General features: G+C 38.6%; 1 protein-coding gene across 1 annotated transcript in view; it reads left to right on the top strand.

Moving 5' to 3' along the window:
• ALKAL1 (ALK and LTK ligand 1) overlaps positions 1-19,624 on the top strand; it is a 47,875-nt gene extending 28,251 nt beyond the window's left edge. Inside the window, exons 2-5 of the mRNA XM_061600785.1 lie at positions 12,299-12,352; positions 13,276-13,356; positions 16,457-16,533; positions 19,048-19,624. Of these exons, the coding sequence (XP_061456769.1) occupies positions 12,299-12,352; positions 13,276-13,356; positions 16,457-16,521 (200 nt within the window). The 3' untranslated portion in view covers positions 16,522-16,533; positions 19,048-19,624. The remainder of the gene's footprint in view (positions 1-12,298; positions 12,353-13,275; positions 13,357-16,456; positions 16,534-19,047) is intronic.
• The last annotated feature ends 2,681 nt before the right edge of the window (positions 19,625-22,305 follow it).

Below are 22,305 nucleotides of genomic sequence, written 5' to 3'. Positions count from 1 at the left end.
ATTTTGCCAGTGCAAGTCCCACTGTACATTACAGGAATTTGTTCCAGTGAACTACTTGAAGGACTAACGCTGCAGAGCTCTATATTGAGGATCATAATCCTCATTAGAAATACTGTACTGAGCATTTAATAACAGATTTCTGTTTGTAAAAGAGAAATTACATTTTCCAAATACTAATTTGTCACCAGTAAATATTACATTTCAAATTTGTTGCTGTTAAATGGATTCAAGATAATTTCTAGAGCCAGGGTTTAATGGATGATGATGATGATGATCTGCCCTTCACTCAAAGGTCCCAGGGCAGGTTACAACAATTTTAAAATACAGCATTAAAAACAACCTAAAATCATGATATAGGGTGAATCCTAAAAATGTATGTCTCAGGAGGCAAAAGCAAAGGTAAAGAGGTGCGTCTTCAGCATTCACCTAAAACTGTACAATGGAGTTGCCAGATGCCCCTAATAATTTCAAGGTTGTCAGGAAGAGAAACTTCAGCAAATACCTGGGTAAACGGGAATGTTTTAAAATCCCTCCTGAAAATTAAAAAAACAACAGGACAGACACACTTCATCGGGGAGGGCATTCTGTAACCAGGGAACCACCACTGAGAAGGCCCTGTCACAGATCAATGCCAACTGGGCAGCACCCAGCAGTTGCACCACTAACAAGGCCTCCTCTGCTGATCAAAGGGCCTGAGATAGTTGATATTGGGCAAGACACTTTTAGCTACTGAGGGATTTGTATGCTAGTATTAATATCTTGCATTGGGCCTGGTAGCTCACTGGCAGCCAATACAGCATTTTCAGGTCCAGTGACAGCTGGTCCCATCAGGCTGCCCTACTTACCAGCTGCATTCTGCACTACCTGCAGCCTCTGGACTATCTTAAAGGGCAGCCCTACACAGAGCACATTACAATAGACCAGACATCGATTTTTATTGGTATCCAGAAGGGAATCTCTGGCTGTGGGTTTATTTAATAAATAAACAAATAACAAATAAAGTGGTCTAATTGAAATCCATGTAGATGACCCATAATGAAGCATTTTTAGTTTTGAATCTAATTTAGTTTAGTTACTTTCAGGTTGAGCTGTTGAAACCCAGGATGTTCAAACTCATTTGACAGGTATTCAAAATAATGACAGCTTAGAGAGGTATTGACATCTGAAAACATAATCAGTGTTGATATTTGTTTATATGGCTTCTGCTTTCGGGTTTTTCAGAATGCATCACATTTTCTTTTCTTTCTTCTCTCTCCCCACTTTTTTCACTGCTGCCTTAAATGCTATAAACTGACCTTAAAGGGAAAATATCCAGAATCCTAGTGTTGTGTGTGGCCTACACACTTGCCATACAGGGCCCATGTGCAGCTTATTAGTCTTATGCTACCCATTCCACATTTCTTGCATTTAAGAACAGCAGGTGCACTTGGTGTGTCAGTGGCAAATTTAGTTTACTATGTGGTTGCCAGTCCTCAAATGCTGTGAACTCTAGCCATGGTATGTGTCATGGTGAACCATCTACCTAGCGGGTTAAATAATGGGTGGCAGTTTTTCATAAAAAGCAGTTGAATTGTGGGATTTTGTTTACAAAATAAGAATGAACTTTCAATTCAAGTGGTATGAAATACTGAATAGGGTATTTAAAATGAGCTGACATTCCAAACAGTTTTTTTAATGGATTGCTGGATGTTTCAGAAACTAATAAGGATAATTTTATTTTGAAATTAACATTGTACAAGTAGAATTGCCTTTTATTTTATGTTCCCTATGCCTCCTTACCCCTTTGTAGTTTTCCACACTGATATTAAATGTATTTGATTGGTGGATTGGATTTTACCCCATATCCTTCAAAAAAACTCTTCAAATTGGCTGCTAGCAAAATTGTTTGCAGTTAGGACCCTGAGAGATAGGAGTGTAAGGGGAAATGCAGTAACGATACTGGAATTTTGGAAAGTATGGTTACGGAAGTGAAATCTGGGATTTTTATGACAAAATTCATGATTTTCACTTTTGTTAGCACACTTGTGTTCAGTGGCTTTGGAACCTATCAAAATGTCTTGCTGCTTTTAAATAAGGTCGGGTAGGATGGCATTTCCTATTCGCTAGCCATAACAGCACGATACCACATGGCTGGCATACTATTTTACAACAAGAATTGTCCCTCAATTTCCATCTTTTTTAAATGTCTAGAGGGGTAGCTGTGTTTGTAAACACAACTGCAGAGGCCCACAAATTTATAATGGCATAGGCTTTTGTGGACTCAAGCCACTTTGCCCAATGCATGAAGTGAAATCTTAATTGGCAGATGAATTAAATATAAGATTGTAAGGTGAACGTTTGTGGCAATGAGATGCAAAATTATATCAGTGACGGTTAGAAATTAAATACATGTTAAATAGGCACACATACCCCTTTAACCTTTCATGGTATTAGATTGGTGAGAATTGTCGAGATTTTTGTATCTGCACTTCTAGTGGGGCAGAGAACAACTCACAAGAAACAATCATAGATAGCACAAATATAAGCTATTTAACACATCATGTGATAAAAATTCTTTGTCTTGATTTCATCCACAACTGATGGCTTTGAACATCTTGATAAATTGTAATTCAGCTATTTCACGTTGCATTCTTCCTTTGAAGTTTGATTTCTTGGTTCCAGAATGCCCATCTTAAGGGGCATTTACAGAGTTTCCTCAGAGGTTACTCTCACTGTTTTATTAATATTGCTATTTCTAACGTGTGATATCTTTCTTTAAGACAGCATACTTGATACTCTGTTGTCAGGAGTCTAGATACGTTTTCAAGGTTCATTAGTGCAAATAAATTACATTTTTATAGAATCAACCCACAATATGTTCTTACTTAGAAAATGTAATTTCTTCCTGGCCCTCTCTGGACACATGCTTACACACACATACGCCAGCACTTCCATTGTGAACTTGAATTATGTGTGGGTTGTAGTTACATATCTGACAGGGACACCCTGGAAGATTTTCATAACATTGTTAGTGATTAGGGTCATATTGCCTATTCCTATGACCTCTATTCTTTTTTTTAAAAAGCATTTAAAAAAAATTTTTTTTTGAATTAGAGCACTTTCCTCTCAAATGTGGACTAGGCTGTTTAAAAATAAACAAAACAGGAAGCAAATTTGCTACATCTTGCATGTAGCAGTACTTCCACTGTACTCCCCATTTTAAAATATGTATTGTAGAAACCCATCGCCCTCCAGCACATATGTTCTGAATATATTTACATGAACAGGGTCTACTCAATTTCAGTGCCCTGCTTTTGCTATCAAGGTAGTAAAACTGAGATTCAAACTAGATGTGGCATTAAATACATCTGTGAATTTAGTGCATGTTTTTTTGAAAATGCAGCTGTTGATGCTTGGATCACAGCAAGTGGATATGGAGAATCTAACTCATTCCTTTCCTACTGCTGTCCTGATGAAAATTGTTCCTCTAAAGGTCCTATTTTGCATTAGGATAAAATATCTAATTAGCACCACTGGGATATTTTCCCCAGTGCAAATAACAGCGTCAGATTAGGAATGAGTGAGAATTTTGATTTGGTTCACATTTCAAGCCGAATTTATCAAATTGGCACTTTCCGAAACATTATGAGAACTGAAACGAGCCAGCCATCGAAATTTGCACTTATTTGGATTTTGTGATGCAGTTCGCCACCTAAACAATGTTTACAAAAATGCATATATTATGGGAAAGTATGCATAAAAATGAATACAAGTGAAAATAACATGCAAAAATGTATTATATGATGAGAAATGGCTGACAAAAATGAGTGCATTAGTCAAAAGTCCCTACAGAAGTGTGTTTATTAGGAGAAATCCACACTAAAAATGCTGGAGAATTTTCATGATTTTTTTTGTTTTTTAAAAAATCACTAACTGCTGAAGGAATATGAGAACTGAATTTTAGATTGGAAAAATGAGAAAGTAAGAGAACTGAAATTGACAGATTTTTCCACCCCTACTTCAGATAAAATTTGTTTTTTGTTAGGCCATGGTGGGGGACAAAGGGTTTAAACTCCAGACTCCTAATCTACATGCTTTCAGTAATTAAAATCCCACCATGGTCTGCTATTTGCATTTTTTTTAAAGTTCACAGTATTTAAAGTCACATCTTGTTTGGCCCTAACATAACTTTGAGCAAGACTTTCCCCTATGTATATCCTACCCCAGGGGGTTGAAACATCTTTACTACCAGGAAAACTAAAGCATTTGGGACTTCTTAATTTTTTTGGGTGGGGATGCAACTAATAGGGAATAGAGTGGTTTATAGAATTGTGGACTGGGTAGAATTTTCTTTGTCTCCCTTCTCAAAGTAGAATGTGAGATCATTCAATGAAGTTTATTGGTAGTAGCTTCCAGATGGAGATAAAGAAGTAGTTCTTCATGCAGCACATTCTTCATTATTAATTTATGGAATTCATTGTCACAAAATTTAGTGATGGCCACTAGATAGGGGACATTTTTAAAAAGCATTCAGATTCATGGAATTGTATTTGCTATTTGGACTAGAATTTTTAGCTATCCTGACTGAGTGTTACTTACTGTGGACAACAGAGGAATGCTACCAACTTTATTGCCTGCTTGTGAACTTCCAGAGGCATCTGGCTATGCAACTGTTAGGAACACAGTTCTGGACTAGAATTGAACCAGCAAGCCACTTCTGATACTCATGTGAGATGTTCTCAATGGTTTTCTATAGTCTGAAAAGGCTGCTTCTTTTGCTTTTGTGATGGTGAGTGGCAACCAGAAAATTTATACTGATCATGTAGTACAATGGCAGTTAGAATATAGGTCATGGTCTTCTGGAAGGCCATGGGGAGAGTTGTGGTGGGTTGCAACTACTGCTTTGTCTACAGTGATATGTACATGATCATCACCAATTTCACCCATAAAGATTTAACTTTAACTAGATTCACATAAGCAGAAATTGTGGTGGAGGAGGTTATTCACATTTAGCCTCCTTTTCCCCATCCTCCCTAAACTTATTCCAGTTCATTCATTCATTCACTGGCGATCACTCATGGCTGACTAAGATTGTCTTCCAAGATAAGGTCTTTAATAGTGGGTCCGTAAGTGACTGTGGAGGCCAATTCTGGATCCACACAGTCTCCCACAGTGAGGACATAGGTTTCCAGATGGAAGATGGTTGCGATGAGGATTTGTTTGACGTGCCTTCCTCTTAGCTCGTTTGTCCCGTTCGCCCTGTACTCGTGCTTCTTCAAAGTCCACAGCACCTTTGATAATGGCCGACCTTCATTTGGGATGTTCATGGGCCAAGACTTCCCAGTTGTAGATGTTCATGTTACATTTTTCTAGATTCACTTTAAGAACACCTTTAAACCTCTTTTGCTGTCCATCGATGTTCCATTTTCCATCCTTAAGTTGGGAGTAAAGTAGCTGTTTCGGAAGACGGTGATTAGGCATTCGAACTTAGTTTGGTATCCAATAGTTTGTTCACATGCTGCAATAATGAATGTCTTCAGTTTAATCCAGTGTTCCTCAACATTTTCAGGGAGTTCTGTCAGTAGATGTTTCTTGAGAGTTGTTTGAAAGCTGGCTTGCTTAATAGGATCTTGAAGGGCATGGATGTTCATTTTATGCCTTGGTTTTCTTCCTTGGAGCCTATGTTGAGGAACAATATTAATGGCCATAGTGGATCGAATTAATCGGTGATCTGTCCAGCAGTCATCAGCACTCGTCATGGCCCTAGTGAGGAGTACATCACAGTGATCTCTGGCACAGACAATTACGTAATCCAGGAGATGCCATTGTTTTGACCGAGGGTGCTTCCATGATGTTTTAAATTTATTTTTCTGACAAAAGAGTGTGTTTGTAATAACAAGATTATGCTCTGCACATTTAGTCAGAAGTAGAATGCCATTCAGGTTGCTATTGCCAATTCCTTCTTTCCCAATGGTTTCTGGCCATAAATTGAAATCACGCCCAACTCTTGCATTGAAATCACCCAAGAGGATAATTTTATCCTTCTTAGGTATCTCTGTTAAGATGGTGTCCAGCTTGGTATAAAAATTTTCCTTGATGTCTTCATCAGCATCTAATGTTAGTGCATAAGCACTTACAATAGTTGCCTGCCGGTTTTTGGCAAGTTTTAACCAGAGACTTGAGAGTCGTTCATTAATGCCAATAGGAACTTCTGACAAGAGCTTCACAAGATTATTTTTAATAGCAAAGCCTACTCCATGTATTCATCATTCTTGTTCAGGCAGTCCTTTCCAGAAGAAGGTATAACCTTCTTTTTCTTCCTTCAGTTGTCCTTCTCCTGCTCTTCAAGTTTCTTGGAGTGCTGCTATGTCAATATTAATACGTCTCAACTCCCTTGCGATGACGGCAGTCCTGCGTTCAGGACGTTCACTATCTGTATTGTCCAGCAATGTCCGTATATTCCATGTTCCAAAATTCAATTGTGTTTTGCGACCACTAAGTGGTCACCCCACTGGATGCGGTGATCCAGTCAGGGAGAGAGATGAGGCAGACTATGTTTAGGGCACCTTTTCTAGCCCCCTCCCCATATGGGGTGAGCAGAGTGGATCCTGAATAGGACTGCTCAGTCGTGGATATAGCTGCCGAACTACTCAACTGCCTCGGTCCTTGAGCCAGGACGATGCCTGGTATCCACCGCCCATGTGCCAGTCCTTGACTAGGGGCTTCCGGATTTCACAGTCCTGCCCCCGTCACCATTCGCCGATCACCATGGGACTTTTGGTTTGGTTTGCTTGGAAGATGCCTGTGCTTGAATTTGTTTTATGTGGGGAGATTGGCGCACAACGATCAACACACAATCTTGACAGAAAAAGGCTTTGGTCCAATGGCATGGGATACCACGACAATTTGAAGTCTTTGCTGCAGCCTTCATCCGCCTTCACAGCAGTTGTAACATACACATTGTTATCCTCCACCTGTTCTGCCGTTGAGGACTTTCTTGGATCATTCTTTGTCTGGTTCCTCTCTCTTGACCTTACCGCTATGGGTGACCCTGCTGGGAGTACATGACTCCCGACGGCATCACCAAGGCATTTATAAGTATCTTAGAGATGAAGAAGAAGGTTTTTTGTTAAGTATTCTATCCTCTGTCTTGAAAGAATATGATCTGGATGTTCCATTGCCATTGCCACCACTCACCATATGCTCAGAGGCACATGTTACCAAATGCTTCCACGCTACACAGGAAGTGGATTGGACTGTGGAAGACCAACCCAAATGGTGTTTGCATTTAGACAAATTTGTAGTGCAGTACAATATCTCAGAGAGGAGGTCAGGTCTCCTGCTCCCCTGGTGCATTCACTATAGCTGCCCAATTTCCCTGCTTTTAAAAGTTTGATAGAAATATATGTGGGCTATAGGTACATTCTTAAACTGCAAGGTTTTATGCCTGTTAGTGAATAATAGTTTATTGTCAAAACCAGTTGATCATTGCTGAACATTTTTTAAAAAAACAAAATCAGCATTAGTTTCCTACATAATAAAAGCAGTGATACTTACGTAAGCCTTACCTGTTTGCTTTAAACAATAGGACTGGAGGGGGAGATAAATATTTACAACACAAACACAATTCTTTGCTATGTTCACCCAAAAGTTCCATTAATTTACAGCACAATCCTAACCATGTCTATTCAAAAGTAAGTCCTGTTGAATTCAATCAGGTTTCCTCTGGGTATGTGAAATTAGCATTGTAGCTTTACTCCCAGAAAAAGGAGTATTGGATTAAAGCTTCATATTGGGAAGGTTTTCAAAACAGTACCCTCTTCAATGGCCCAGTGCAGAGTATAAGCCAGAAAGTCTTCTCCAGCTCAGATTTTAATATGTCAGAGAAGAAACTGGGGGCTCCTAATGTTCACTATTCCTCTGTGGCTCTTCAAACTAGCTATCTAGGCAAAGCTACAGATATGTTTCTCTGTTGTTTTGCCTATGGAGTTACTTTGAAGGGCACCCCTGGGAAAACTGTGCTTGTGAGCAAAAGCAGATGTGACATCTTGGGCTAATAATTGTCTTAATGATGTTCCTGGTGCCATGTTTGGAATGTACTGTGTTATGTGAAGCATTCATAGGGCAATATCCAACTAACTTGTGCCATCAGCGCAAGGATTTCTGTTTGTGCAGTGCAACTTCTCCCTCTTTTCCTCCCACACATCCCCTAGATCTGTTCTGGGTTTTCTCCCAACCCTCCAGAGCAGATTTGGGGAGGGTGTAGAATGCATGCAGGGAGAGGAGAGGGAAAGTTCCATTGAGCAACCAGAAATTGTTTCACTGATGGAACAAGTTAGTTGGATACCACCATACCACCCATAGAAATTATTACTCTGCTCATATGCTTTGAAAAAGTTGACTTTGTAAAATAGTTGTTATTACTTTTGCTGAATTTTACTTGGTTGTATTTTAAGTTTAGTATATAAAAATATGGCTCTTGCAGTACCAAAATAGAAGTCATGGAGAAGAATTCTTCAGTGAATGATTTGCTTATATCAAAACCTTAGCCAACATTGTTAAAAGTTTTTATAATTAACTATGAACTAGTTAATTTAATTGCTTGACAATAGCAATTAATTAATTTTGTTTTGTAATTAGCATAGGTATCAAACCTATTATGATGAACAGCCCAATCCTAACCATGTTTACTTAGAGGTACGTCCTACTGAATTCAGTGGGGCTTACTCCCAGGTGAGGTTACGACTGCAGACTAAAGTATGTTTTTTTGTTCTAATAGTTAATGTTTTAACATAACAATCCAAAAAGTGTGGAGTTCAAGGTCTCATTGCTACTTTCTGGCCATTCCTCACTCATCACCTGCCTCTCCACTAATGCAAGCCTCTCAACACTCACTATGGAGATCTAAAGCAGCTGCTGGAGCAGTGAGATCCAGATTGCCTTTTCAAGAGAGAGAGACAAGATGTTTTTAGATACCGCTAGTCCTGCCCTTTAAGCTAGTATGGCTTGTGCATAACAATCTACTACCTGGAATTCAAGCCAGATGTATATCATCATGATCTCCTTCTACACAAGAAATAAGAGTTGGGCCAAATGATCTACCTTGCTCTTTATCAGCATTTTCAGGGAGGTTGGCATCGTTGGCCTAAGACATTTTGCTGCCTGAGATGTGGCACCAAATGGTGCTCTGGCACTTCTTATGTGTCTGCTAGTGATGGCCAGTTATGTTATTTTTAGCACATATGGCAGGAAAATCTACAAGCACCTCTCTCCTTTCCAGCAGTCAAACAACAAACGAACAACCAGCTACCTGAAATGGCCACGTTACTCTGCCTAATGGTTGGGTCAGCTTGGGGAGTTGGGAAGCAAAAAGGACAAGCAAAGCCTTGCTCCAATTGTGGCTTGAGGGTGAATTTTAGTGGGGGTGGAGAGCTTACCAGTGAGGTGAGGCCAGAGAGAAGAGAGGGAAACTTTCTCATTTTATGTAACAAGCATGGCTGCTTCTTCAAGCAGCAGCAGAGATGCAATAAGCAGCTCATCCCATTCTTTAGTCCTATAAAAAATCTACAGTGGGAGTGATGCATCATGATGTAGTCAGAGGCATTGTAGGGCAAAAAAGGATGGCTCTCCCAGCTGGCCAGTGCTTCATCAATTCTTTAAAATCCATGCAGCAAATATTTAGTTTATGTGTTGCATTGATATATCAGCAGTGAAGATACTATTTGCATTCCTGTTTTCTTGTTACTCTCTCTTACCTTGTCCATATTCTCCGAATCACATCAGCCTTGTTACACACACACACACACACACACACACACACACACACACGAGTTTTCTGTCTCCTTCATGAAACTCGAAATAAAGGGTTTTGCTTATAAATGCTCATGCCTCAGTCAGTTACAACCCAAATGTTTTGCAAAGTTATTCAGATGTAAGTCCATTTATTTCCATGGAATTTACTCAAAAATAAGAGCATAGAGGATTGCAGCCTTGGTCTCTAGAGTGCCATAGCAATATTTGTATTTTCACACAATAGTCCAGTTATCACTTTTAGCATGGTGTTTAACATGTATATCACAGGTGAAAATTCAGAATGTGTGATTTCTTGAAAGTCTTCTTACGAACATAGTTATTAGTTGTTATGGGCAGTTAATAAGGTTAACAGTTAATAAGGTTAGTTGGAAAGGTTCTTGCTTGATTATTTCTCCTTCAACTGATCATGTGAACTGGCTGTCTTAAGTGTGAACATTTCGTAAGTCTATTTCCATTGGCAATACTACCTTAACATGATAACTTTAAATTCATGATTGCTGAATTGTGATAGCTTCATCTCACAGTCATGCTTGGATTTGCTACTTAACGTGCAGTAATCGGCCTTTTGCTGATTCACTGATTCTCAAAGAAGTACCTTATTCACAATATAACTAGGAGAAAGATGCTTTGCTTTGAAGATACACATTGAACTAAAAGGGACCATCTTTAAACTATTTACCATGGAGTAATCCCTCTTCAGGAAATCAGGGGATCAGCTTCAGGATTGAAGCAGAAAAACAAATTGCATTGTCCAAGGTCACTCAGAAGGTCTTGTATGGCATTGTGCAGCTGAACCTAGCTAATCTTGGGGCCCATCTGGTACCTACAATAACAACAATGTCCAAAGCATTAGAGAATTAGATCAGTTGTATGGCCACTCCCTCAGCTTTTCATAGCTACTGCCACCTGTGGACTGACAGGATTTGTTCTATTGTGCTTAATTATCTAAAGACCAGGCATACACATTGAAAGATCCTGCTGGAGATGAGAAAGAAATCCCTGATAAAGAAGATTACTTATTATTATTAACTGGGATTATATGACGGTTGGAACTCTTGTTTATGTAATGCAAATCCACCTCATTTTGATTCTCTTGCAACTTCACCTATAGCTGTGAGAATGCAAGCCCATAAAGTCTACACAAATAAAAGTGCATGCTTTACTGGAAATCATCATGTTTTATATCTACTTTGTTGCATAAAAGTAACATTGCTTTTCTTTTTCTGTATGGGCTGGTAGGGCTGATAATAAAATACAATGGTTAGTCACTCAAATGTTTCATTCAGAAAGTTTGGTCTGATGGTGTTTATGCACAGCAAAGATCCAAGTTAACAACTTTGAATTAGTTTTGTCCATGGATATTGTGCAAATAAATGTGAAGAGCCATTTTGAGGCTATTGCAAAAGGAAAGATAAAAATACCGTAACTAAAATACCAAATTATAATTTAATTATTTGATTGAATGTACTTATCAGAACAGATTAGACCACATTCAAAACCACCAGTGTTTTTACGTGTGGTTTTTGTTTTGTTCATTTATAAAAACCATAATACTAAAATAAATGTATCATGCAACTTGCTGTTTCTTGGAAGGGGTGGGTGGGGAAAGTAGGCTTGAAGAAAGGATATACTTCTTCCCTAGCCAGGTGCCTCTCTGTTCTAGTTGTATTCTCCTGCCTCTTCTGCCCTATATGCTGGAGTGCCAAATGCACATAGGTAACTCTTTGGAGTTAAACACATCTTTGGAGTTTGCTTCCTGCATGTGGGCACCATTGCTGTGCTAAGTATGCTGTACCATTGACAGCCATTCATAGCAGAGGGAAACCTCCACACACCCCATCTTCCTACATTCTCTTCTGGCTCGTGGGTTATTTACATCATGAACTTCATTGGAGGGGCAGCTTTATGCACACAAATGAATATATGCTTCCACTGACATAAAGGATATGCCTTACATAAGTGGAGCTCTGTATGTGCAGAAGAGTTCCATTTACAACAAGGTTTTTGCACTGAGGCTGATATTTAAATGGATATATATATTCTCTATATGGCATACCTATGTAAATACCATTCTTGGATTTAGTTTGTATCAGTTTTAGTTTTGAAATGGCTTATGGACAAACATACATAATTTACTTCTAATAAACAGATAGGGCAATATCTAACTAAATCATACTCCATAACCTTTAAAACGATTAAATAACCAGTATGATCATTTGTTTATTTTTAAGAAGCAACACTAAAGATGGTATGTGGTCTCTTGGAGTTACAGCCTTCTACAATAATCTCTGGTCCTCTCCCATGGTCCTGGAACCAAAAACTAATGGCTCAGTTTGGTTCTGTATTGATTACTGCTCAGTTACTTGATCATTGATTTCAGTGGGTCTCTTGTGAGTATGACTAACATTGGATATCACCTATATCCTTCAGCATATATAAGTGCACATATTTTGATGTAGAGCTTTCTTTAGTATATTCTTATAATTAAATATCTGTTTTCCCCTAGAAGTATTTCCAAGAGATTCCAACTTAAAGGACAAGTTCATAAAACATTTTACAGGTAAGAACACTTTTTGTGAAAAGAATTGTATGTTTAACCTCTCTCCAGATGCTGCCTACATGAAGGAGAGTGTTTGTCTCTTCCTCTCCCTGTGGAGGAAGACTACACTATAAATTACATTCTCCAATGCCTTGAGAGCGGCTGTTTCCCCACTGGCTTTGTGACAGGTGAAGGCAGGATCCACAAGTTAGGGCAGGGAGTTTTAACTCCTGTCAAAAGGCTAGGCTTGTCACTTGGCAACTGACTACCAACTATATTTTTCCTAAAGAGCAAGTATGAAAAGTCTTGGTTTAAAAAAAGTGTAGCCTTTTAAATTTTAACCCAGCACCCATCTCTGCTCTTCTTTTTCATTACTTCAGTAGTTGTTATTACATCAATAAGGTTATGTGTAACTTCTGTCAGAAAGTCAAGTGTAATTGTACTGTGATTACTTATTTATTGATATACCCCCACCCAAACAAACAAACAAAATTTTCTGGATGGTTTACAGTATAAAATTAAAACCACAGGGTTATATTCGTTAGAGTATACAAATAAACATAAAAGCTAAAAACAGCAAGAAAATAAAACTAAAGTAAACAAAGCAACAAGGAATAACAATAGTTCTAATGTTCTAAAAAACACTAAACATTTTTTAAGACCTAGAGGGGGAGAGAAAGATCTTCACTTGGTGCCAAGAAGACCACAGTGAGGTGCCAGGTTAGCATTCCACAATCAGGGTGCCACCACTGAAAAGGTCATTTTTCTAGTAGCCACTGCCTCACCACATTTAACAGGAGTATCTGGAAAAAGTTTTGAAACATACTTGAAGGAAATATGAACTATATTTTTTTCTTCTTTTACTCATGTGAGCTAGTTCACAACAGAATTAGAAATAGCATCAAAATGCTGGGTTTGATTAGTTTTTTTATACTGTCAAACAGGTCCAGTTACATTTTCAGCTGAATGTAGTAAGCATTTCCAACGGCTCTATCACAATACACGGGATTGTTCAACACCAGCCTGTAAGTTATTGCCAAAACTACATTCATGTTTCATTGTCATGTCTGTCTGTCTGTCTGGTCTTAAGCTAGGGGTGAGCAAGTTCTTACTATCAGGCCATTTCCCCTGGTTCTTCTTGAGAATGGGTTATAAGTGGTATTTGTGTGTGTCCACTGCCATTAAGGACATAAGAGCCCTGCTGGATCAGACTAAAGACATATCTAGTCCAATGTTTTGTTCTCACAGTGGCGACCAGAAGCCTATGGGAAGCCTGTGAGTAGGATAGGATTCTTCCACTTGTGATTCCCAGGAACTGGTATTCAGAGGCATACTGAATTGTCCTCTGGCACCACCAGCATTCAGCTGCATATTTCACCTGTAGCGCTGGTGCCAGAGCTGCAGGCTATTAAATGTATTGCTTCAATGGATGGAATTAGGGCAGGGCTATGCATGTACATATATAATGATATAATGCCACACAGAAATACACCGTGAGAAATAAAACAGGACTTAGAGAAGGATACATACAGCACTTATACTGAAAACTACTTCTTTCATTTTCAACTTTGCTAGTACCAGTAGTCCACATCAATGCGCTGTTCATTAGGAGACATGTATTAGCCCATTGTTTCCACTTGTATTAACCTCCACTTACATTAACTACAAATAATCTATTTTTTAAAATAGAAACAAGGAATGTTATATATAATATTTATTGATGGAATGCTATATTTCTGCCTTAGAAATGGAATTATCAGTTGTTTACAAAATAATTTTTGGAAAAATAATTCAAGAGAAGACATTGATCTGGATCTTTTACTTGGACACAAATCCCATTTGAGCTTAGTGGATATAGGTCTCTTGAAGTTTCAGTTAAGAACAATATTTCCTTTTAAGGTAATCAGTGGGGAAATTTGGATCTTTAAAAGAGGAATTGTCTGATGAATTTATTGGAACATCCAACTTGTAGAAAAAGAAATGCAGCATTTAATTACCAATGTGCTAACTATTGCTTATGGATGGCCACATGCTATACAGATGTATGGTTTTCTAGTTCTTCAAGACTTGAGATTAAGATAATTTTCAGTTAAATAGTTCCACAATCTGCAATTGTTTCTGCAAGACAGGGAGAATTGAAAGTTGTTGGCGTCCTTTGAAACTAAAGTCCAAAGAATTCACCATTCAAAGGCCAAAGTAGCCAGCTCTCCAACTGCCCAATGAAAATACTTTCTTACCATCCAGTGACTTTTGAAATCTCAGTGAATGTGTTCTTTCTGAAAAATTCATGTGCTAGGGCCTTCATGGCCAATGCTATGTCCAACAATTTCACCTATCCAGATTTCTGAGGCTCTCCAGAATTATGGATCTTAAAGGTCCTTCATATTTTGGACTGCTGAGTTTCATGTTGATCTCATTATGCACCACTGCAAACATCATAAGGACAATAAAAATAATTGCTTTTCTGAATCCTCCTTTAATAATACTGGATAGCAGAATTTGTGGCCTGCTTTGGCACAAAGAACCTGGGGGAAATGAAGGATTTAACCCACATTTCACACAATCCTAAAAGCAGAGTGAAATGTGAGGTGAGGCTCTATGCGTGTAGTCTGAGCCCACTATGAAATAGGCATGTGATTGCTTCATGATGCACATTCGTCCCAGTTTTTCAGCACACAAAGTTTGCCAGTTCCTGAAAGGCTTTGCAATAATGAGGTAAAATGTCTACCCACCTTAAACATTAGAAATTTATGCACACAGTAAAGCAATTATGTGACCTCTTCACAGCATGATGAAACACAACCTACATTTCAGCTAATTTCAAGATCATGTAAATGATTTACAGTAAATTAGTCCCCAGGGTGCTTTCATCTTCATTTGCAAGTCTAAAATGCATCAGGCTCTTTCTAGTCATAGACATTAGGTGTTTGTATAATTGTGTGCTGAATCATGTCACAGGAGGTGCCACAATAATTCTGTGACACACCAACCTTGGCAGAAAACAAGAAAAACTGAGGAAATGGATGCTGTTTAAATTTAATAAATTTATCAAACAGCACACTCCTATACATGTCTCCTCAGAAGTAAGTCCCACTGAGTTCAATGGGACTTAAGCCCAGACAGTAGAAGACAGTGAGGCTGTGCAGGTGGGGCTGGGTTGCTCTCCTGGCTTCCCAACACTGCGTATTGCTGCCAGTTACTGAGAGGGAGAAGGGGAGGGGTAAGGCAGCGGGAAGCTCAGCACGGTGTAGGCACAGCATCGGATTGACTCTGTCGCTGCAGTCTATCATGCTGAGCTTCTGGCTGCTTGTTACCCTCTTGATAACTGGGAGCGACGCTTGATGTTGGGAACCCAGAAGAGCAACACAGACTCACCTGCACCACCCTGCTGATGGCTGCTGCTCCCAGGTAAGTGGGTATATTATTATTATTATTATTATTATTATTATTATTATTATTATTATTATTATTATTCACTTGATACCCAAAGGTCCCCAAGCGACTTACATAATGTTAAAACAAGAACAAATAAAACACACTCTAAAAACATAACAATAAACAACAACAAATCAATAGCAATAGTATCCCCACAGGAAGGTTTGGCAGCATATTAAAACAAAACATCATCTCAGACTTTCAAATGCCCAGGAGAAAAGGTACGTCTTTACCTGGCTTTAAAAAGATAACAATGAAGGCACCAGGCAAACCTCACTGGGGAGTATATTCGACAGATGGGGAGCCACAGATAGGATTGTAGCCTCGCTAGTCTTTGTACTGAGTGCTTCAGATGCTCTAAACTGTTGGAATTTATTATTTATTGTCAATTGATATTTCAAAATTCTTCTTGAACTTGTTATTTGTGTCCATGTATTACTTTTAAATGTGCCCTTGTTTTCAATCAGTTAATTAATTTCTTACTTAACTATCTCCTTATCTTTAATAGTGCAAACAAATCTTTGCACTGAAAAGACGGATAAAATAAGCAATTGTTAACATATTGCAATTTAAAACAAACATACATTTTGCAGATGATGAAAAAATTGAACCAGATTTCCTCTCTGGGAATTATTAACTTTTTCTTGAATACATGATTAATCTTAACATTACTTTTGTGGTTTTAAATAGATTATAAAAGGTGTGCAAGATTGCTGACGAGGTTAGCAATGAGTCCACTGTGTACGCAGCCATAGGAGGCCTGTTATGTAAGTATTTTTTTAAAAAAAACACACATTATAATCTAATGACTAGTTTGATCCTATTAGCTTATTGCTTATTTTCTCAGAAACCAAACAATAACAAGATAGTGAACTGGTTCATACAATGCTGTAAGCCAAACTATGACTTACCAGGACCACACAAATGTGCAAGCTCCCAGAGAGGAGCTTGCAGCTTCTTTTCTTCCTTCCCAGTCTCTTTTATTCCTGCACCGCAACATCATCCAAACGTGGAGCTTGTGGTTAAGTTCTCTCCTCGTTAACCATGAAGCGTAGCCAAGAACAAACCTGTCTGGGAGCCCGCACATCCATATGGTCCCAGTAAACAATAGTTTGGCATAACATGTTGTGTGAACCAGAGCAGTATGGAAGACTCTGGTCTTTCTGCACTGTCTGTGTTCCCATTTCCTTTCAATTAGTTCCGAAATGTTTCTAGTTTAACTATTTTTATGTCTCTTCTTATCAGAGATACAGGGCCAAACTACATGTGAAACTAAATGCATGTCTTTAAGTTACATGAATCTTTTTAGAAATGCAAATAGCAGCTTGGGGGGCAGTCATGCTCATGTCTTTGATGAAAGAGAGGGAGAGCTGAGATTTTTCCTCTTCTGTGGTACCAATGAAAATCACACACATGCACCCCAAAGCTGCTGCTTCATCAGGACGAAGCCTCAATTGTTACTTAACTGGAGTTCCCTGCCAATGCAAATCAGCAACTTTGGGAATGTGACTTTCATCTGGACCATGGAAGGAGTTGAAATAATCAAATTCCCCTTTTCTACTCCCACTGGCTATCTGGATGTAAAAGAAAATCACACAACTTAAAGAGATGTATTTCGTGTCATGGATACTTTGGCTCAAAAAAGGCTAAATGTTGCTGTTAGTATGTAGATACAATAATTTTGTTAAAATGTGGCAAGGGGCATATCTGGCCAAACACATGCCTTAAATACAACAGGTTCTAAATTCAATCCCCTGGATACCTATTGGAAAATATTTTCAAGTAATAAGACTAAGAAAATCAACTGCCTGATGATGGAAAACTGGTCTCAGCCAGAGTACAGTCCTGGGCTATATGGACAAATTGTTGTATCCATAAATTATCCAATTGGCTAATTTGGGATATGTGGAATGAGCAATTTGAGGAGATCTCTGCTTTCCATCCCATATCGTACTGAGTTTGTTTCTGCCTTCTGGTTAAGAACCTGCTCCTATGCTCTGTTGTACTGAAATAGCAGAACACAGAATTTGGTGCTAAACTCACCGTGCAAAGAGATCAGTGCTCTCCTATCTGTTACCTTTGTCTGCTACCCATGCTGTAGCACAGTCGCTGAAGGGAAGATTCCCCAATCCCACGCTTTACGCAGTCCCTGCTTAGGTTGGCAGCTGCTATCATGCTGCACAGTATTTCCATGATGGAGTGCTAATGGGGCAGCTCTCGTTTCTCCTTCTGAAAGAAGCTGGGATGAGCAGTCAGCATAGTAGTGTCCAGCCAAGAAACAAAAACAAAGCAGGAAAACAGTGCTAAGGTGGCTATGCTCAGACCTCTTGCCTTGATTTGTGGCTTTAAGATGGAACTGTCAGAGTTGTCACAGTTCCACTGTAGTATGGAAGAAGAGACCAGCTCTAGGGCAGAGCCAGCAGAAGTAGTGGTACTGTGGGGCAAGACAGGGAGAGCCGGAACAGGTATAGGCAATGCCTAATCCTGGTCTTCATTGCTTCAGCAGTTTGTAGTTATTTCAGACACACCCACAGCTTATTTGAAAAGAGCTGCTTCAGGCTGCTGAAGCATTTCATGCACTACCAGTGTTGTCAAATACTTATGTGGCTTTTGTCTGCATCCATTTCAGGACCATGGAGAAGTCTAGTGATACAATAGGGAAAGCATAACTTCACTTTTCAGAACAACAAACTTTTTAAAGCTGCACGACAGGTTGTTGGCAACAATTTCAGATGGGGACACGATACATAGTTGCAATATTATCTTGTGGTTGTTAGAGGCAGGAAATATTTATTAGCATCTGAGGTATGCAAATACACTGACACTTAAAATGCAAGGGCACTTTTTAAAATTTATTAAGGGAAAAGGTTCACAACAGCAGATGTTGCTCCTAACCTACAAGTGTTTATCTGAAGGTTGGAACAAAATCTGTGTGCATACCACTTAACATGCACAAGGTTTTCTTTGCAATCTGGAACCCTGCTTTTTCAGGGGTCTCAAAATGTGTAGAAAGAATTTAGTATGCATACAGTGGTACATGTGTTGACTCTGTACTCATCTTCATTTAAATCTGCTGTGACTGGGATGGGGCCTGCAAGTGTGATACTCCCCTCACACACAATGTATTCACTGAAGAGTGGGTATCATCTGAAAAGAGCTATCGTTTGTATTACTGTTTTTTCACCAGTTTTCAGTAAGCATGCACCTATATATGTTTGATTTCTATTGACAGTATCATTAATGAATAGCTCAGAAACTAAGTGAACAAATTGATCTTTTAGACTTTCCTGCTAAGACTGAACTCTGGTTTGCCGAGAAAGTGCCTTGAAATCTATCCGAAGACAATAGAGAAGACATCCTGTTATTTTTTATTTACAGCATTGTTTTGTTACTAGATGCATTTTATTTTCATATATGCTGGACATTCCATATTTGTGTGAAAGGAGCGTATTTTATTTGAATTTGTAAATATGTTGCCTATAGCTCAAATAAGCCAATTTATTTAAATATGTTGTATATAAAGACTACTAATAATGTACTAATTGAGTTGGCTGGTGTTTGATGTTTTTTTTGTTTCATTGTATGTACACCATTTTGCTCAGGCTCTTTCATTATTTGCACTAACTTGAAAAGCAGAAGTCTCTGTAACTGAAATCTGAATAAGCTGCAAGTGGGTTGTTGTACTTTCTGTGGAAAATATTTTATGTTATGAAGCTTTGGTAAAATATATATGCCTACATAGTATATATATTATTGCACATCAGAACAAATTGCTCAGAAATGCACATTGCTTTGGGAAACATTTGTAAAGCTATTTTGGATTATCATCAGTTACGTTTGTACTGGCACTTATGGAAAGAGTTGCAAATAATGTAAATATAAAGACTGGAAGACTGCAATGCAGTTTTGGTGGAATAAAGAATATAGAAATAACATTTTCATGTTTTTATTGACATTTTGGATTAATTTAGGACTATTAATATATTTAGCACTTGTGTGAATAAGTATATTGTAGTAGCATACTATTAAAGTAATGATTGCAAACTTGAAGTTATCCCAGAAGCTAAAGGATTGTTTAAATCTTCCTTTCTGAGAACAGAGAGAGACGTTCACCTTGAAGAGATCTGACCTTTATTAAGCCTTCTCTGTGAGGCTGTGGAAAAGTCCACAGCCAGTATTCCTCTATGTTGGAGAGGGCAAAAAGGAGACATGCCAGTTTGGCTGTGGATCTGTAGAATCCAAAGCCCTCCCATTTCCCAGACAGAGGATAGACCATGCCAGACTTGGAGCTGGTGTAATTTCCCCCCTCCAATTGGAATCAATAGGCAGAAGCTCTTTTCAACAAACAAAGCAAAAACTTCCTAGAACAGAACAAAAAAGATTTCCTTGTGCAAGCCCAGCAGGGCATCAGGAAAGGCAGCGTTGCCCCCACAGACACACCCCATCACCATTCAGTTTTCTATTAGACACACATAGAAGTTGTCTAATTCTATCTGTGCCTTTGATCCACAGACAAATGAGAATAAGACTAGGAGAAAAGAATCTGTTGTGTGCAGACAACACATTTTCAAGTGCAACGTACAGGAAGTGAATTCTTGAAGCAAGTCCACAAAGCAACTTCTTAATTAAGAGCTTTACTGCTAAAATTAAGTATTTAAAAAATCCCTGGAAAAGTGGGGTACCTTTTCTTCCATGGGGTTCCTGAGTGAAAGTGTGATGTCAATTACACATACTGCATGGCCCATGTTGTCACGCCCATTAATTTTAACCATGGTCAATTTATTTATATATCAATTTTTCCATAAATGTTTGTGCTCAAAGCAGTTCACAAAAAATAAGTATCCTACAATAATTACACTCAATATAATAAAAGTTTATATCATTGCAACCTGACAATAACAATTTAACAATGGTTCATTTAAAATACATCAAAAAGTAAGCATAAAACTTACAAATAGTTTAAGAATATCCAATACCTTTACATCTCAAAGTAGTCCCAAAGCTGATGGCATTAATGTCAAGCAATACCTCCTAAAAAAAAAAAAAGTTTTATGCCTGGACCCAACAATTTTGTGAACTGTAGAAGTGAAGTTGAATTGCCAGCCCCATTGAAATGAAACTAGGTATGCACCTAAATTCACTGGTTTCTGGTTTCTAGAATCTGATTTCTATCAGAGTTCTCAAAGTGAGTTCAGAAGGGCACCCGGTTTTCTTTTAAGCTGTGCTGCCAGTTCACATCTTCATTCTCACAATTAACATGGACAGATTGCCATGGACCATGAAGCTTTTTGATTTAGGATTGTAGTGTCGCACATAATGCCAAACCCAAGCAGAGAGAGAGAGAACTCACACACAGCCCTACCAGAAGTGAGAATTACAGATCTTTAACTGGATCTTGCTGAGTTTATTCTTAGTATTTTCCATACCATATTATCTCTATTGAACTACGCATGTGTATTCTGTTAATGTGTTCATTTCATGTATTGTGACACAATTGCAAAATCAACAAAAGTGGCAGTGAGTCATTGCACTGCCCTGAAAAACATCGTAGAATATTTTTGTACCAAAATATAATTTGACAATGAGTTGAACATACTGCCATCTGTGCTAAAGATGCAGAGTCCTCATAGGGATGGAAGGAAGCAGGCAAAATAGGTGCCTGATGAGTAGGACCACATTAGGGATTTGCACTGAAACTTGGCACAAATATAAATATGTGTCTTAACTTTGAAAACAATGTGGTTTACTTTGAATAAACAACACTATTACATTTCCATAGTTTTATATGCATATTATTATTAGACTACGCATGTAGCTTAAATAAATACAAAGAACATTGAACACTTAAATTGGTTATTAAATGTGTTATTCTTAAGACTGGTCATTCAATATGCAAAATAACCTGATGGTTTAAGGTCAGAGTTGGCTCAAGAAAGTTGGGAAAATGAAAGCTAAGGTTGATGAATATAGGAACATAGAAAGCTTCCTAATACTGAGCCAGATGATTGGTCGATCTAGCGTAATATTGTACACAGTGACTGGCAGCAGCTCTCCAGGTTTCAGGCAGGGAATCTCTCTCAACCTTACCTGGAAATGCTGGGCATTGAACCTGGGACCTTCTGCATGCAAAGTGGATGCCCTATAGCCCTTCCCCAAACAGATGTTCTGCCACTAAGCTATGGTCCTTACCTTAAGACATAGGAAGCTGCCGCATACCAAGGCAGACTCTGGGGTCCATCAAGCTCAATATTTACATTGACCAGCAGTGGCTTTCTAGGGTTTCAGGCAGGAGACATTTGCAGCCCTATCTAGAGATACTAGAGACTGAACCTGGGACTTTCTGCAGGCAAAGCAGGGTCTTTATCAACTGAGCTATGCTTCTTATCTCTAGTGTCTTCATAGACATACTCTGTGATCAGCAGTGATGTTGTGCAATGTCACAAACTGTATTGCTCACAACACAGCCTTCATGCACCCACACTTGGTCTTTCAGGCTCAAAAGCAGATGAGGAGGATAAAGTGTCTGGGACCAGCAGGGG

Source organism: Rhineura floridana, chromosome 1 (genome assembly GCF_030035675.1).
Source record: "Rhineura floridana isolate rRhiFlo1 chromosome 1, rRhiFlo1.hap2, whole genome shotgun sequence".
NCBI lineage: Eukaryota > Metazoa > Chordata > Lepidosauria > Squamata > Rhineuridae > Rhineura > Rhineura floridana.
This window is presented reverse-complemented; position numbering and strand designations above follow the sequence as displayed.